We start from the raw sequence: 15,427 nt of genomic DNA, 5'->3' as shown, positions 1-15,427 counted from the left end.
CGACACACAGCGCTGCGGCTGTACGTGTGCCAGTTTTCACTGACCTACAAAAGCTCTTCTGTCAAATTCAAACCACCAGCGTCTTTCCAGGTGTCCTTTAAATCGAAGAATATGGCGCAGTTGGAGACTTGCAGTATTTTAGGTGTTGCTGTCATTTTAGTTAAACATACACGTTCCCCCCCCTTTGTTGTATAAAGATAGTAGGCTAGTTAAATAATACCTAGAATGTTAGAAGTTCACTTTTTTTGTAATAATGCTAATAGAATTCAGCTTTTTATTACATGAAAATCACAATAAAACTTATAACTTTTACCATGCCTATATCATTTATTTTTGATCATCATTTACTTTAGACTTATCATAATTTTTTCCTGCTTTTTCAAATATGTGTGTGTGTGTTTATTTAGTTATAAATATAATATTTATTTAGTAATAAAATGATAAAATAATGTTTAATTAAAATTAAATTAAATATATAAAAAAACATAATTTATACCACAGCAATTTGGCCAATAATAATAATAAATGTTTCACACAAAAGTTTTTTTTTAAATATATTACCGTAATAATAATAATGATACATTTTAAAAACTTCTATTAATTTATATTTGTGTTAGGAAAAATACTCAGTGCACTTTCATTTCTATAACTGTTAATTAGGATTGACTACATTCCTAAACAGGCTTTAATGATAAATCAACTGTATTAGGGTCATTCCTGTTATACAGTGACTTTTATGTGTAATGAATTATTTTAATATTTTCTCTAAAATGAGTCACATATTTATAAGATATGGCTTAACTTGTATATTTAAGTCGTCTTTATCACTTAAACAGAGATAATAGAAATTATAAATATTCTTCAAATGAAATTAGCAATTTTCTTCAATTACCTTGTCCATGAAGTCATCTTCCACCCTGTTAGTACATACTTTCTCACCTTCCAAAACCTATGTATATTTGACTCTGGCAAAATATCAGTGCTGGTATTGCTAGATCTCAGAGTTGCATTTGACACTGTCAATCATAACGTACTACTAGAGAGACTGGAAAACTGGGTCGGCTCTCTGGGATGGTACTCAAATGGTTCAGATCATACTTAGAAGGGAGATGTTATTATGTGAGTCTAGGAGAACATAAGTCTAAGTGGACGTCCATGACATGTGGTGTCCCACAAGGCTCAATTCTCGCACCACTCTTGTTTAGCCTGTATATTCTCCCACTAAGTCAAATAATGAGAAAGAACCAAATTGCCTATCTCAGCTATGCTGATGATACCCAGATTTAACTGATTTACCTAAATGACTACAGCCCCATTGACTCCCTCTGCCAATGCAATAGTTGGATGTGCCAGAACTTTCTTCAGTTAAATAAGAAAAAACTAAAGTCATTGCATTTGGAAACAAAGATGAAGTTTTCAAGGTGAATGCATACCTTGACTCTAGGGGTCAAACAATTAAAAATTAAGTCAGGAATCTTGGTGTGATTCTGGAGACGGACCTTAGTTTCAGCAGTCATGTCAAAGCAGTAACTAAATCAGCATACTATCATCTAAAAAACATCGCAAGAATTAGATGTTTTGTTTCCAGCCAAGACTTGGAGAAACTTGTTTATGCCTTCATCACCAGCAGGGTGGACTATTGTAATGGGCTCCTCACCGGCCTTCCCAAAAAGACAATTAGACAGCTGCAGCTCATCCAGAACGCTGCTGCCAGGATTCTGACTAGAACCAGAAAATCTTAGCATATCACACCAGTCCTCAGGTCCTTACACTGGCTTCCAGTTACATTTAGGATTGATTTTAAAGTACTTTCACTCAATGACCTAGGACTGAAATACATTGCAGATATGCTTCAAAGTGTTGGAAAAAAAAGTTACATGAGTTTTATGTTTTTTTTTTTTTTGGCATTCTAGGCAAGGCAAGGCAAGTTTATTTATATAACACATTTCGTAAACAATGGTAATTTAAAGTTCTTTACATAAAAGAAAGTAAAATAATCATGAAGAAAAATAATCACAAAAATAAAACAAGCAATTTAAAAACTTTGAAAATGATTTTAAAAATTACTTTATATGTTCACTGAATAAGACCGAGTCAGTTAAAAATACTAAGGGTTCACACAAAACGAGGGGAGTCCGCCTTTAGTTACTATGCCGCCCGGAGTTGGAATCAGCTTCCAGAAGAGGTCAGATGTGCTAAAATATTAGCCACTTTTAAATCTAGACCCAAAACTCATCTGTTTAGCTGTGCATTTATTGAATGAGCACTGTGCGATGTCCGAACTGATTGCAGTGTATTTTACGTATTCACTGTAGTTTGTCAAACCATTTTCTATTTTTAACTTTTTTAAATTCGTTTAAAAAGAGTAATTTTTAAAATCATTTTCAAAGTTTTTAAATTGCTTGTTTTATTTTTGTGATTATTTTTCTTCATGATTATTTTACTTTCTTCTATGTAAAGCATTTTAAATTACCATTGTGTACGAAATGTGTTATATAAATAACTTGCCTTGCCTTGCCTAGAATGCCAAAAAAACAAACATAAAACTCATGTAACTTTTTTTCCAACACTTTGAAGCCAAATGATACCACGTACCAGGAATGACCCTTTATCATGATGCAGTGGCGTCTTAACTCCTGTAGATGGTAGTCTACACTAGATAATCCTTCCGGTAACTCAAGGAGTAAACGAAACTTTTGATAAGAAACAAAAACGAAACCCAGTTTACATCTAGACGTACGATGTGCTCTTCACATAGAGGTGAGGTATATATATATATATATATATATATATATATATATATATATATATATATATATATATATATATATATATATATATATATATATATATATACTATTTACATTGAAACGAAGAAATCTGATTAAAGTAACGTTAGATGAAAAACTATTTTTAGTGATTTTAAAGAGATAGCAATCGTTTATTAACAGATAAAGCTTGATTTGAAGCGGTAGCTACCAGTTACAAACAGTTTCTTGTTTAGAAAATAAATTAGAAAATAAATCATAAAAACTGTAAGGTGTATTTAGCTTACAATTCATGATGTGAAATGGCCTTGTTAATGGACCATGAACTATGACCATTAAATAGAAGAACTGGAATATTCAAGTGAGAACTTTTCTGTAGATTCTACTGGGGTAGTGGACATTTGTAAGTTTTGTTTTAAATACTTTTGCTTAATAAAAATTTGCTTCGTAAAAGGAGATTTCACAGTGGTATGTCTCCTCAAACATTTCCAGTCTTCTCTTCACTGCATCTGTTATTAATAAAAATATTTAAAAAAATGACTTTCTTTATAGCTGCGCGGGGCATTTCTCCTGGACCATCACCAACGACCTCGAAGTCTTGGAATGCATTTTTCTCCCCAGAACTACTGATACATTTTATAATTGTCATATTAATTGCATTAGGGATTCAGGTATGCTTAAGTGTGTATTTTGTCATTTTTTCCCACTCTAAACTGATTATCTTTTTAACAGTAAGTGTCAAAATGTGATAAAGTTTGTAACATTATATAAATCATTTCTAGATCGTCACGCAACAAAAACAGGATTTGGATGATAAAGGTAAGTTATTTATTTATTATATTTTCATATAAACTCTACAACACTAAGATGGATGTATAGTTTTACAATGGTTTAATATAGATATATTTCATTGTTCTTTTGAAATATATGTTTGAAATTGCAATTATATTACCAAAAAATTATATGAGTCTTGTTCATGTTCAGTGCATTATCCAGACGATCCACTCCGGATTCTTTTGGTTGGAAAAACCGGGGTGGGAAAAAGTGCAACAGGCAACACAATCCTGGGACAAAAGGTTTTTAAATCAGAGATATCTTCCTCTTCTGTGACTGGACAATGTGAAAAATTTCATGCAGTTATAAATGGCAGAAAAGTGTCCGTCATTGACTCTCCAGGATTGTTTGACACTAGCCTAACTAAAGAGGAAGTGGTCAACAGAATTAAACGCTGTATTCCTCTCTCTGCTCCTGGTCCACATGTCTTCTTAGTTGTGATTCAGCTGGGCAGATTCACAGATGAAGAGGCAGAGGCTGTTAGAATCATTCAAGCCGTTTTTGGTAAGGAATCTTCCATGTACACCATGGTACTTTTCACTCATGGAGATCGACTGGAGGGCAAAAACATTCACTCCTTTGTCCGGGACAACGCACAACTGCTCAGATTCATCAAAACATGCAATGGACGTTACCATGTGTTCAACAATAAAGAACAAAATCCTGAACAGGTCATTCAGTTGCTCGACCAGATTGATAAAATGGTCACTGGGAATGGTGGGCAACACTACACCAGCGAGATGCTTGAAAGGGTAGAAAGAGCAATTGAGAAAGAGAAACAGCGTATCCTGAAGGAGACAGAGGAGCAGAGAAGGAGGGAGATAGAAGCTCTGAGGGCTCAACTTACGGACGAAGCCTACGAAAAAGCTTTAAAAGAATTAAACGAAAAATATGACCAGGTGGCAAGATACAAAGCTGAGATTGACTTTCCGTTCATAATCGAAGTGGTCGTTTCTTTGATTAAAGCATTAAGCAAATTCTTCCTGTGACCTACGTGAAAATGGACCATGTGGCTAGGGAAAGAGGGTACTAAAAATCTCATAATTTATAGATTGTATTTTTGAAATTTACTATTTGTTACTATTTATTAATTAATTGTAACAAAGCACATTTACCTTTCACATTCCCTTTCACATTCTGGTGAATGGGAAATCTTAAAGTTTAATCATTTGAAGGTATGGGTATATAAAGGTGTATGTAAAATGTCTGAGAAATGTGTCTCTGTATTGCAAACACTAATAAATGAAGGACTGTTTTAATTTATGTTTTCTATATAAGCTGTTCTAGATATAGTTTTGTGTATACAAAGTAAGATCTTTTATATATATTTTGACCTTATGTACTTGTTTTGGTTTACTGTATAAGTTAAATATTTAAAATATTAATTGATAAATAATTGCATATTTTAATATTTCTGAATGGAGAGAATGCTCATAATAAAAAATAAGTAATATTACAAGAAAACCTACAGTTTAGATTAGGAAACAAGTAAATAGAGGGATAGACTGTTTTTTCCTTGTTTATGAAATCATAATTTTCATTGAATCTTCAATTTTAGCATATTTTCTGGATTCAATTTACTCCTATATTTCTAAAAGACTTTTGATGATAATCTGCATCATAACATGGATGAAAACAGGCTTTCCAAGTCTGGTTGTTCTGTGTTTGAAATGAGGGTTGGGAAACCTACATGATGAACAAGAAAACTCTTCTTTATAGAGAAAAGGAAAACCAAAATTTCACATAAGAGGAATCCAGACTCTCATGAGCTCCACATCAAAGGTGAGTTTTAACTTCTACTTTTGTATCTACTGTAAAAAGAGAATACCTACTAAATTAACATGCTGGGTCAAGCTGAATACTATTCATGTATTATAAGTGATGATGCGGCAAATCCAAACAAGATTTTTAAGACTATTAACTAAATTTTTTTCACACATCTTTACACACTGAGGACAATTGAGGGACTCAAACACAACTATTAAAAAAGGTTCAGACAGTCACTGATTGTATTTAATTCGTCCTGCTCAAAAGTTTTCACCCCCTGGCTCTTAATGCATTATGCGTAACAGCCCCAAAATTCTCAGTTTCATCAAAACATGCAATGAAAGATTCCATGTGTTTAAAAATGAAGAACAAAATACTGAACAGGTCATTCAGTTGTTTGATCAGACTGACAAAATAGACGTGAATTATGGGCAACACTACAACAATGAGATGCAATACTTTTGAAAAAGCAAAATAAAAACTGGTGAGTGAATATAAACAGCAGGCGTGATGGCAAGCTGAGAAAAATATTTGTATGCAAAATGGTCGGCACTCTTTTCTTAATGATACAATGGTTTATTTTTTCAAAAGTAACTTAAATCTTGAATAGAACAAGAAAAACATTTCACTCAGATCAGGTGGAAACATGCACTAAGCTAGAATTTAGTTCAGATGCAGCATTCAGCAACAAGGACAAAAGGGAGATATTTATTTTTGTCTGTTTAGTAAAAGAAAATGTTACTTGCCTTTTCCCTTCTGATATATAAAATAAAGCCAAACAGAATGTATTTAGAACTAAAGTAAGGATAGAGTTGAACAGAAATTATATTCAGGAAATGTACAAGAACAAGCATGGAAAGTATTGCAAATAATAAGAGGAGAGGGAGGGTACAACAAAAGGTACAAACTGGAGATTATGTAAGGTTTGTTAATGAATGTAATTATTTTATAATAGATTTGATTTTATGGATGCTAAAATGAACAGTGTAAAATCTTAAACAATTTCCAATAGGTCCAGAAACCTTGCTAGCAGGAAGTGGCTGCATGTTTAGCTCATATTAATCTTAATAAAGCATCTAAAAGTCTGTGCACATCAGTTTAAGGGGACCCTTTTACACAGCTATTTATTTCAGAAATTACTGAATGAGTATACAGTCCCACATCTGTGGAAAGTATCAACAGTAAAACCCATCCTCAATACATTAGAGGCAACATTACCTAAACATTACAGTCCAGTTACTTTGACCTCAGTCCTAAATGTATGAAAAGAATTGTGGGTAAATGTGAGGTCATCAGTTTAGAGCCACAGCAGTTTGCATACAGACCACATGGAAAGAAGATGCCACATGTTGATTTTTTTATTGACTGATTTAATAGTAAAGCATATCCAGGATTCCAAATCTTATGCACAGGTACTGTTTATTGATTTTTACTTAAACTTTTTAATAAGGTTAATTTGTTATCACATCACATTTCTAGTGTGAATATAAATTATCCTTTGTTATAATGTATCAAAGACTTTCTTACAGATTGTCCATGGTAAGTGTTTATGAATGGTGTTTTTTTTAATGCTATAGCATTAAATACAGGGGATCCAGAGGACTGATTCAATGACTTGTTCATAAACTTATTTTGTTCCTGAATGAATCATCATTTTAGAATTAATAAGTTAAATTTATTGACTTATAAAGACAAAGATTCATAAGGTGTTCAGCCAGTATCATTCATTGATTTTGTCCAAGGTTTCTCATAATGAACTTTTCAAGAGTAGTGAACAGAAACTCTGCAATTATTTTGAGATATGTATTGTTTCTTTCTGCTTTCTCTCTCGCCTCCTTCTCTTTTCTTTCCCACAGCTCTGTTATGGCCTGTTCGAGAGCCTCTGCTTCATATCTGATTTTCAGATCCTCCAGTTCTCTGCTTCTCTGCTCTTCATTTTCCATTAAAATTAGCTGTTTTCCCTCTTGAATTGCAATCTCTGCCTTCTCTAGCATTTCACTGGTATAAAAACATCCCCCATTCTCAGAAATGATCTTGTACATTTTTTCAAAAAGTTGATCAACCTGCATGGTATCTTTGGACTCATTATTAAAAACATGATATCGCTTCTGGCATTTCTTGAAGAGTATCTTCAAATCAGGATTGTCAGCAACAAACTCTTGGATATTTCTTCCCTCAAACTTGTCTCCATGTGTAAACAAAATCATGGCATGCTTATTTGCATCTTCTCCAAAGATTTTGAGAAAGATGTCCACTGTGTCTCTGTCCTCTTTTGTGAACCGACCAGGCTGAAGCACCAGCAAGAAGATGTGTGGACCGGGAGTAGAAAGGGGAATACACAGCTTAATTCTGCTGACCATCTCCTCGATGGTAAAGCTGGGGTCAAACAGTCCTGGTGTGTCAATAACAGCAACCTTTGTGCGGTTAACATTCTTTGTAGCTTTCCAGCAAACCTTTGTCACAGACGATGATGACAAATTCACTTTAAAAAACTTTTCACCAAGAATTGTGTTTCCAGCAGCACTTTTTCCAACTCCAGTCTTTCCCAAGAGAATAATCCTGAGCTCTTCACATGGATCCCGCTGCTCTGGCACTGTTTAAAAGCAATGAACAAATACATTGTAATACTGCATAATCGAATGTTACATCATAAACATTTATATAACATTTCACACTGAAATGAATATCTGTTGAAAAATTTTTCTTCAAGAAGGTTATAGATGTCCATATGTTTTATATATTTGTTTTCTTGACAACAAAGAAGGTAATTCTTGCTGCAGGAAATACCTGCTTTGCCATTGTCCTGAAACTTGTGTAAACTGTTGTACAGCACACAAGAATCAACAGAAACTGTGCAGCTATGAAAGGGTTAAATATGTGGAAGACCACAAAGTGTCTTTTAATAAATGTCAGTGGGATTTTTTTTTTCCTTCAATCCAAAAGCCCAAGTTTGTACCTTGGTTTAGATGAAAAGAACTGAGAACATCTGCCTTTAATTTCATGTTTCAAGCACAGCTGAAATCAGTATATTAAAAAAAGTCATAAAATAATAAGCTATAATGACAAACTTTCTGTTCATCTTTTTATTTTATAACACAAACATAATGTTTACACCAGAATCATTCATAAGTAAACCTTAACATACTGTTACCATCAACTAGTATAGGGACTACATTTTCAAACAGACAAATATTCATGTGTTTTACAGAAGATAAAACTTTACCACAGAAATCATTTGCATACATTTTTGAAATGTTTAAAATAGTGAATATACATATTTCTTCCAAACAGGCAATATTTCAAAGGCACATTTGTGTATCTGCATTTCAGTGTTTTATAGATGTAATTTCTCAACAGAATTTTTAAAATGTTTTAAGAATCTTTTAAAAATCTCTAATACATTGCTATATTGCTATTGTTTATTTTTTCACCAGTTTCTTCAAAATATAAAGCAGTGATAATAAACCAAAGAAATACACTTTCTTGTTGTCATGCTGTGCTGTGCTGAACAGGCTGTGCAACATTTCCCAAAATGTTTCACTTTGAGTCTCATCTGCTTCCACCTTTATTATCTCATCAGATGGGGCACTTGGAAAACACTCTGGGATTTGACTCTGTGTTTGTGTCTTGGCAAATGCTGCATGCATAAACAGAGCTGCAGCAGCAGCAGCAGTCGCAGTCGCAGCAGCAGCAAAGTAGAAGTGCCATCTATTCCAGGACTTTCCCTGCTCCTTGTTTTTCCTAACATAATATTTTTTGTTTCTCTTCCCCAACTGACTTTCCACTTTCTCAATGAGCTCCCTAACCTGATTTGTGTTTTCTCTGTCATTATTATTAAACACATGATACTGTGATCCACATTTTTGGATGAGTTTCTGCAGGTTTTTATCCTCCCCTACAATCTGGTCTGCACTTTTATTCTTAAGTTTGTCTCCATATGTAAAAAGTACTATTGTGAATAAACTGACATTTGAGCACAACATATTCTGGAGTATGTCCATCACATGTCTTTCTTGCTCAGTGAAGCGGCCCAACTGAATAACGAGGAGAAAAGCGTGTGGTCCGGGTTCACACAGGGTCAAGGCTCTCTCCAGCTCTACATCTGTATTAGAAGCATCACAGTTTAATAAGCCAGGAGTGTCTACAACAGTCACTTTCCTCCCACAGACAACAGCATCCCTCCGTTCACTTGTGGATGTGAGAGAAGTGGCGCTGAGGTCTGAGTGAAACTCTTCTTGGCCCAGAATGGTGTTTCCTGCTGCACTTTTCCCAACTCCCTGAAGGCCGACCAGAATAAGTCGAAGGTGCTCCTTCACTCCTGGAAAAATGGAACTTCATTTGTTCAAAAAGAAAATAAAGCTCAAAACTGAAGGGCGGCATTCATAACCAGTGCTCTCAAAAACATTGCACGTATTTAGCATCAACTATCAAAAGTCATCAAGTATCTCAAAACAAAACAAAACAAAACATTTTTTACTCAGTTTTTATTTTTATTAATTTCAGGATTGCAATACAATTATGCATTGTAATAAAATAAACTACAGTGACCTAGGATAATAAAACGTGTCCATAGCTAGCATAATGTCACAGTGCTACTGTAATTTTTTATTTTGCAAATTAATAATTAAGGAATTTATTGTTAATCAATAACTAACCAATGCTGGATTAACCAATCATAGTTTTCTCATTGAAGCTGGCAGGCTTTAACAGTAACAGCAGCAGCAACAGTCGCAGCAGCAGCGCCTCCTGCCAATACCACACCGGCTTTCACAAACTTATTGTTTCTTTCTGCTCTGTATCTTGCTTCCTGTTCAGTCATTTGTTGTTGCAGCATAAGCCTTTCTTTTTCTTCTTCTATTGCTCTCTCAGCTGCCTGAAGCATTTCATTAGTGTAATACTCTTCACCATTTACAGTCTTAAGCTGCTTTATTTGTTCAAACAGCATGTTGACCTGGTTTGGATCCTTATCTTCATTGTCAAAAACATGGTATCGGCCACTTGTAGTCTTGACAAAGTCAAGCAGATCAGCACTGTCTTTAACAAACGTATGAATGCTTTTCTGTACACGCTTCAGCTTGTCTCCATGAGTGAACAGTACCATGGTGTATTTTGATGCTTGTTCACCAAAGATTTTCTGAATTTGCTCCACAGTACTTTTTTCCTCTGCTGTAAATCTCCCAAGCTGCACAACCACGAGAAAAACATGAGGGCCTGGTGCGGAGAGCGATATGCACAGTTTAATCTTTGCCTCAATCAAAGTTTGTTCCTCTTTTGTGTCAAACAAGCCTGGAGTGTCAATCACGGCCACCTTTTGCCCATTGACTTCTCCTTTGGCTTTATCACAGTCTATGGTCACAGAGGAGGAGGACAGATCTGATTTAAACTTGTTTTCTCCCAGGATGGTATTTGCTGCTGCACTCTTTCCTACTCCAGTCTTTCCAACCAGCACAATTCTTATTTCATCACTGCTCTTCTGATTCCCCTGCACTGTTAAAGGACAGGGATATTATTACATCCGTATTATGTATTAAGGGTTGGAGCAAATTTTTTGTGACAAAATTGTGAAAAATAGTGATTTTCTTTGTAGACACTTCATGCTTTATATCACCCATTGACCTCAGTTAAAATGACAATTTAGCAAATCCTCAATTTATCTTTCTTTTACACCTCCCTTGGCTCTGTTCATCAACTAAACAACTTGAAAATTTGAAATGTTCTAGAGATGGAATTTATAGTCCTATTTGAGATTCTAGTTTCATTACATTACATTTATCTGAAGCGACTTACAATTGCTATATATGTCAGAGGTCGCACACCTCTGGAGCAACTAGGGGTTAAGTGTTTTGCTCAGGGACACACTGGTGTCTCACAGTGGATTCAAACCCAGGTCAATCACACCAAAGACATGTGTCTTATCCACTGCGCCAACACCACCCAATAGTTTACAAACCCTATTTTTATTGGAAACGTTAAAAAACATTGCAGAGGAGTTTTTATGATGGTATTCATTATGTCATAAATTCTGTACCACATAAGTGTCCAGATTTGGTGCATTCTAATGCATTACAATCAGATATTTTGCAACATTCAGTTTCATAATCATGAGGAAAACCACCACCACCATAATTCAGTATATAAAAATCAATATATCTATGACAACATAGCATACGAAGAACATTGTAAAGTGACAGTGCTTGTGTAAGATGTATTATTTATTTTGTTTAGTATATTAAATAATTAAATTAATGCATAAAAATAATAATAATAATGCTCTATTACATGGATGTCTTTTTGCAGTCATTTCTCAATCTTTTTTCATTAAGTAAATTTTTCAGTGCTCTTCTGCAATAGTAAATTTCTAACCATAATTGGTACATATGGAACATAAATTAAATATTCAAATATAACAGCAATATAGAAAGAGATGTTATCACAAAATCATGATTTACCTTTTTCGGCTTCCATAATGTTTAATTGGATAAGAGTGGGTATATTTGTTGAAGGATTTTTGATGCACTTTGCTGCAGATTTGTCTGTCATGTGGAAAAATGAACAGTTGAGTCTCTTTATATCCTACCTCTTTTAGCCCTCCCATATCCAAGTAAATATTGCGAACCTGCAAGCATGCCCCACCCAGTATGTTTTAAATTCCCATTTGCTATATGAAATGGATTGTAACAGACTGTTGATGCCGCTTGGTGAATTACAGTCTTCAGGTTTAGGTGTGGAGGTAAGGTTAGCATCAGGAAATCAGTGGACAAAAAGTGGTATAAAAACCTTGTCAGAACACAGGTTTCGCCACATCAAACGCTGAGTAAATAATCACACCACTAGGGCATCAACAGAGGCTGGATTGGTCCCGCATTAATATGATTTCTTTAAATACGTGTTTGCACTTTCAGTTGTGCAAATTGTGAAGCCGTTTTTGCTATTGGCGTTAACAGTTCAGTTCCCTGTTGACCCTCTAGAGTCGAGTCAGGTCCCCGTGGTCCCCCCCAGAGTCGAGTCAGACCCCTGTTGACCCTCCAGAGTCGAGCCAGGTCCCCGTTGACCGTTCTGAGTCTAGTCAGATCACCGTTGACCATCCTGAGTCAGGTCAAGTCACCATTAACACTCATGAGTCAAGCAAAACCACAGTTAGACCTCATGAGTCAAGTCAAGTCACAAATGATCTTCATGTGCAAAGTCAAGTCACCAATGTTCTTCATGGGCAAATTCATGTCACCCAATTATCTTCATGAACAAATGCAAGTCACCAATGATCTTCGTGAGCAAAGTCAAGTCACTAATCATCTTCATGAGCAAAGAAAAGTCACCAATCATCTTGATGAGCAAAGTCAAGTCACCATTGATCTTCCTGAACGAAGTCAAGCCACAGTTGATCTACCTGAACGAAGTCAAGCCACAGATGATCTTCCTGAACCCAGTCCAATCACCACGGATCTACCAGAGCCTCTTCACATCTCTGCTGAACCTCCAGAACCTCGTCACATCTCAGCCGCATTTCCTGAGCACTCGTCCTATCCTGTCATGGCCATGGAGGCGCCATCAACTCCCATCAAAATGTCGTGGCAATTTTGAAGGCTCAGGAAACCTTTGCAGGTGTTTTGAGTTGATTAGCTGATTGGCATATCATCATATTATGATTTGTTGAGATAGCGAATTGGTGGGTTTTTGTTAAATTTGAGCCCAAATCATCATAATTAAAAGAACCAAAGACTTAAACTACTTCAGTCTGTGTGCACTGAATTTATTTAATACACAAGTTTCACAATTACTGAAATAAATGAACTTTTCCACGACTTTCTAATTTATTTAGATGCACCTGTATATAAAGCACAAAGGCCTTATTCTGCATGACCATATTTAAGATCCCTCAATCCAGCCTGTTTCTAAACTTAACAACTACCTTACTATCGATTAATAAGCAGCAAATTAAGAGTTTGTTCAGGGAAAACTCCTAAAAGTAAATATGTGTTCCCTATTCTAAATTCATACTTCAGATTGTTTTACTGGGTTGAAGAGTTAAATAAGGACCGTTGAGCTGCATAATCCCTGTACAAACAATCTTTTTTCTGTCATTTTTGTTCTAAGTAAAACTAAAAGTAGATTTAACAAATGTTGCCTGGATGATTTTCAATACACAACAAATGGCTTTTGCAATGTGAGAATTGTTAAAATCATTCTCTTTTATCTGCCATCTAAAATGGCCTATTGCTTGTAGTGTGGATTGTTTTTCTTTCTATACATTTGGTGGGAAATTTCAGGTTTATATTATTTGTCCTTGCATGTTTACGTCATGGGCTACTGTATATATACTATATACATATATCACTTAGCCTATTTAAGTTTCTAAAGAAGAGCCATGTACAACAAACCGTGCATAACGTCTGTACAAACTGTTATTGAATTGTTTTCAGCCCTGAGGAGAATACACTTTTCAGCCCTGAACAGAAAAACAAACTAGACCAACAAACCAGCTGTTGGAACACCTGTGCAATATTTGCTATAGTTTCTGTTGTTGATGCAGGTTATTTTCATTTACTGAACTGTCCTATTGTTTAGTTTCATTTGTTAAATGTAGTTCACATGGTAGTCAGGGCTATCAAATGTAATGGATACCAATTCACCCAAAATGAAAATTTACTGTGGCATTTTTCAGAATATTTTCTTTCCCTTCTTATTTTTTGAAAATGTTTCTTTTATGCTTTTTTTGAAATTATTATTTTTGCATAAAGAAAAGTCCTTCTTCCTAATATGCAGTATTTTCTGAGCTGTGTACAAATGAATATGCGAGGACCTGGTGTACAAGTCTCTTCAAGCACACACTTCACCTTCCTCAGAGACTTAGATTAATTGTGGCTTAATATAATTATGACAAAACAATTAACAGGATGCCAAACAGGATATAACTTAATAGGGTATAATTTAAACTTAGAGTCACCTAGCTTTTGTTATTTAAAGGGATGACTATGAGGATACAAAGCAAACTGAGGAAAGAGGTACCAATAAACACTATATATATATATATATATATATATATATATATATATATATATATATATATATATATATATATATATATATATATATATATATATATATATATATATATATATATATATATATATATATATATAAACACGCATACACATTAAAGCATACCTATATGCTATTCAATCATTTTAAACATTATATATTTATGTACTTATTGTAGATTAGTATACCTGAGACCAACATTTCGTTCAGTGGTGTTCTGGAAGAAATACAGATAATTACATTTTGTCAGTATCTTAAGATTAGTAGTCCTTTTCCAACTATGTATTTGTGCTTTGCATGCATAGCCTATTGAAACTATTGAATTATATAAATTATTTATTACAATTATGTTTCATAAGTCAAGAAATAGATTGTAATAGCAATTAGACTCAACAATATAAGTGGTGCATGTGATGACTGCATGTCATTCATCTAATAGAAGAAAATAGTTCTGAATTGTCCTGCTTGGAAAGACAGGATTTGGGAAAAGTTCAAAAGGAATCATCATCCTAGTCTTTTAGTCTCAAAAATGTAAAAGGAATTTAGGATTATTAAAGGATTAGTTCACCCAAATATGAAAATTCTGTCATTATTTACTCACCATCATGTAGTTTCCAACCCATAAAATATTTATTCATCTTCGGAACACAGATTAAGATGGAGCTGTCGGATCTTGCAAAGACAGCAGTGCAACTGAAATGTTTTCAAGTGCCATTTTTGAGAATATCTCAGCAACGTCATGCTGATACACAGCTGAAATATTGTCCAAAATGGCACCATGTTGATGCGGAGGAGAAAAATTGATGAATAAAGTGAATAAAGTATTTTTTTCTTTCTTTTGCACCCAAAAAGTATTCTCGTAGCTTTGTATAATTGCAAATGAACCACAATCGCCACATGGATTCATTCACAGATCTCCTTGCTACGTTTCTGGACAGCAATTTGTGCCCAGCAATTCAGAACTACAACCATTTGTCAGAAAATGTGGAGAACGCTGAGGAGTGTCAGGATTCAGCACA

At 34.6% G+C, this 15,427-nt stretch overlaps 3 protein-coding genes across 3 annotated transcripts; 1 reads left to right on the top strand and 2 right to left on the bottom strand.

The window, feature by feature from the left end:
* Positions 1 to 1,332: 1,332 nt before the first annotated feature.
* Positions 1,333 to 9,807, bottom strand: LOC113109132 (GTPase IMAP family member 8; the record flags this gene model as incomplete). Its single annotated transcript, XM_026272704.1, has 4 exons — positions 9,795 to 9,807; positions 8,911 to 9,687; positions 7,165 to 7,962; positions 1,333 to 1,349 (listed from the first exon to the last, which is right to left on the bottom strand). Coding segments are annotated over exons 1-4 (1,605 nt in total), but the record flags the coding sequence as incomplete, so codon positions are not given.
* LOC113077841 (GTPase IMAP family member 4-like) lies at positions 2,678 to 4,847 on the top strand. Its single transcript, XM_026250137.1, has 4 exons — positions 2,678 to 2,760; positions 3,321 to 3,439; positions 3,551 to 3,587; positions 3,753 to 4,847. Exons 1-4 carry the CDS (start codon positions 2,742 to 2,744, stop codon positions 4,589 to 4,591), a joined length of 1,014 nt encoding a protein of 337 aa, XP_026105922.1. The 5' UTR covers positions 2,678 to 2,741; the 3' UTR covers positions 4,592 to 4,847.
* A 246-nt stretch (positions 9,808 to 10,053) lies between the features above and the next one.
* On the bottom strand, positions 10,054 to 11,834 carry LOC113109127 (GTPase IMAP family member 7-like). The gene is made up of 2 exons (XM_026272695.1): positions 11,819 to 11,834; positions 10,054 to 10,856 (listed from the first exon to the last, which is right to left on the bottom strand). The coding sequence occupies exons 1-2, from the start codon at positions 11,832 to 11,834 to the stop codon at positions 10,054 to 10,056; spliced, it is 819 nt and encodes a 272-aa protein (XP_026128480.1).
* Between the last annotated feature and the right edge of the window lie 3,593 nt (positions 11,835 to 15,427).

This window comes from Carassius auratus, chromosome 1, assembly GCF_003368295.1.
Source record: "Carassius auratus strain Wakin chromosome 1, ASM336829v1, whole genome shotgun sequence".
Classification (NCBI taxonomy): Eukaryota; Metazoa; Chordata; class Actinopteri; order Cypriniformes; family Cyprinidae; genus Carassius; species Carassius auratus.
The sequence above is the reverse complement of the archived record's forward strand: the minus strand, read 5'-3'. Positions and strand labels throughout refer to the sequence as shown.

What these genes read in the sequence shown, in the direction of transcription:
- LOC113077841 (XM_026250137.1), top strand. An exon ending in TAATTGCATTAGGGATTCAG is followed by an intron (nt 3,440 to 3,550) that starts GTATGCTTAAGT and finishes AATCATTTCTAG; the next exon opens with ATCGTCACGCAACAAAAACA. An exon ending in ACAGGATTTGGATGATAAAG is followed by an intron (nt 3,588 to 3,752) that starts GTAAGTTATTTA and finishes GTTCATGTTCAG; the next exon opens with TGCATTATCCAGACGATCCA.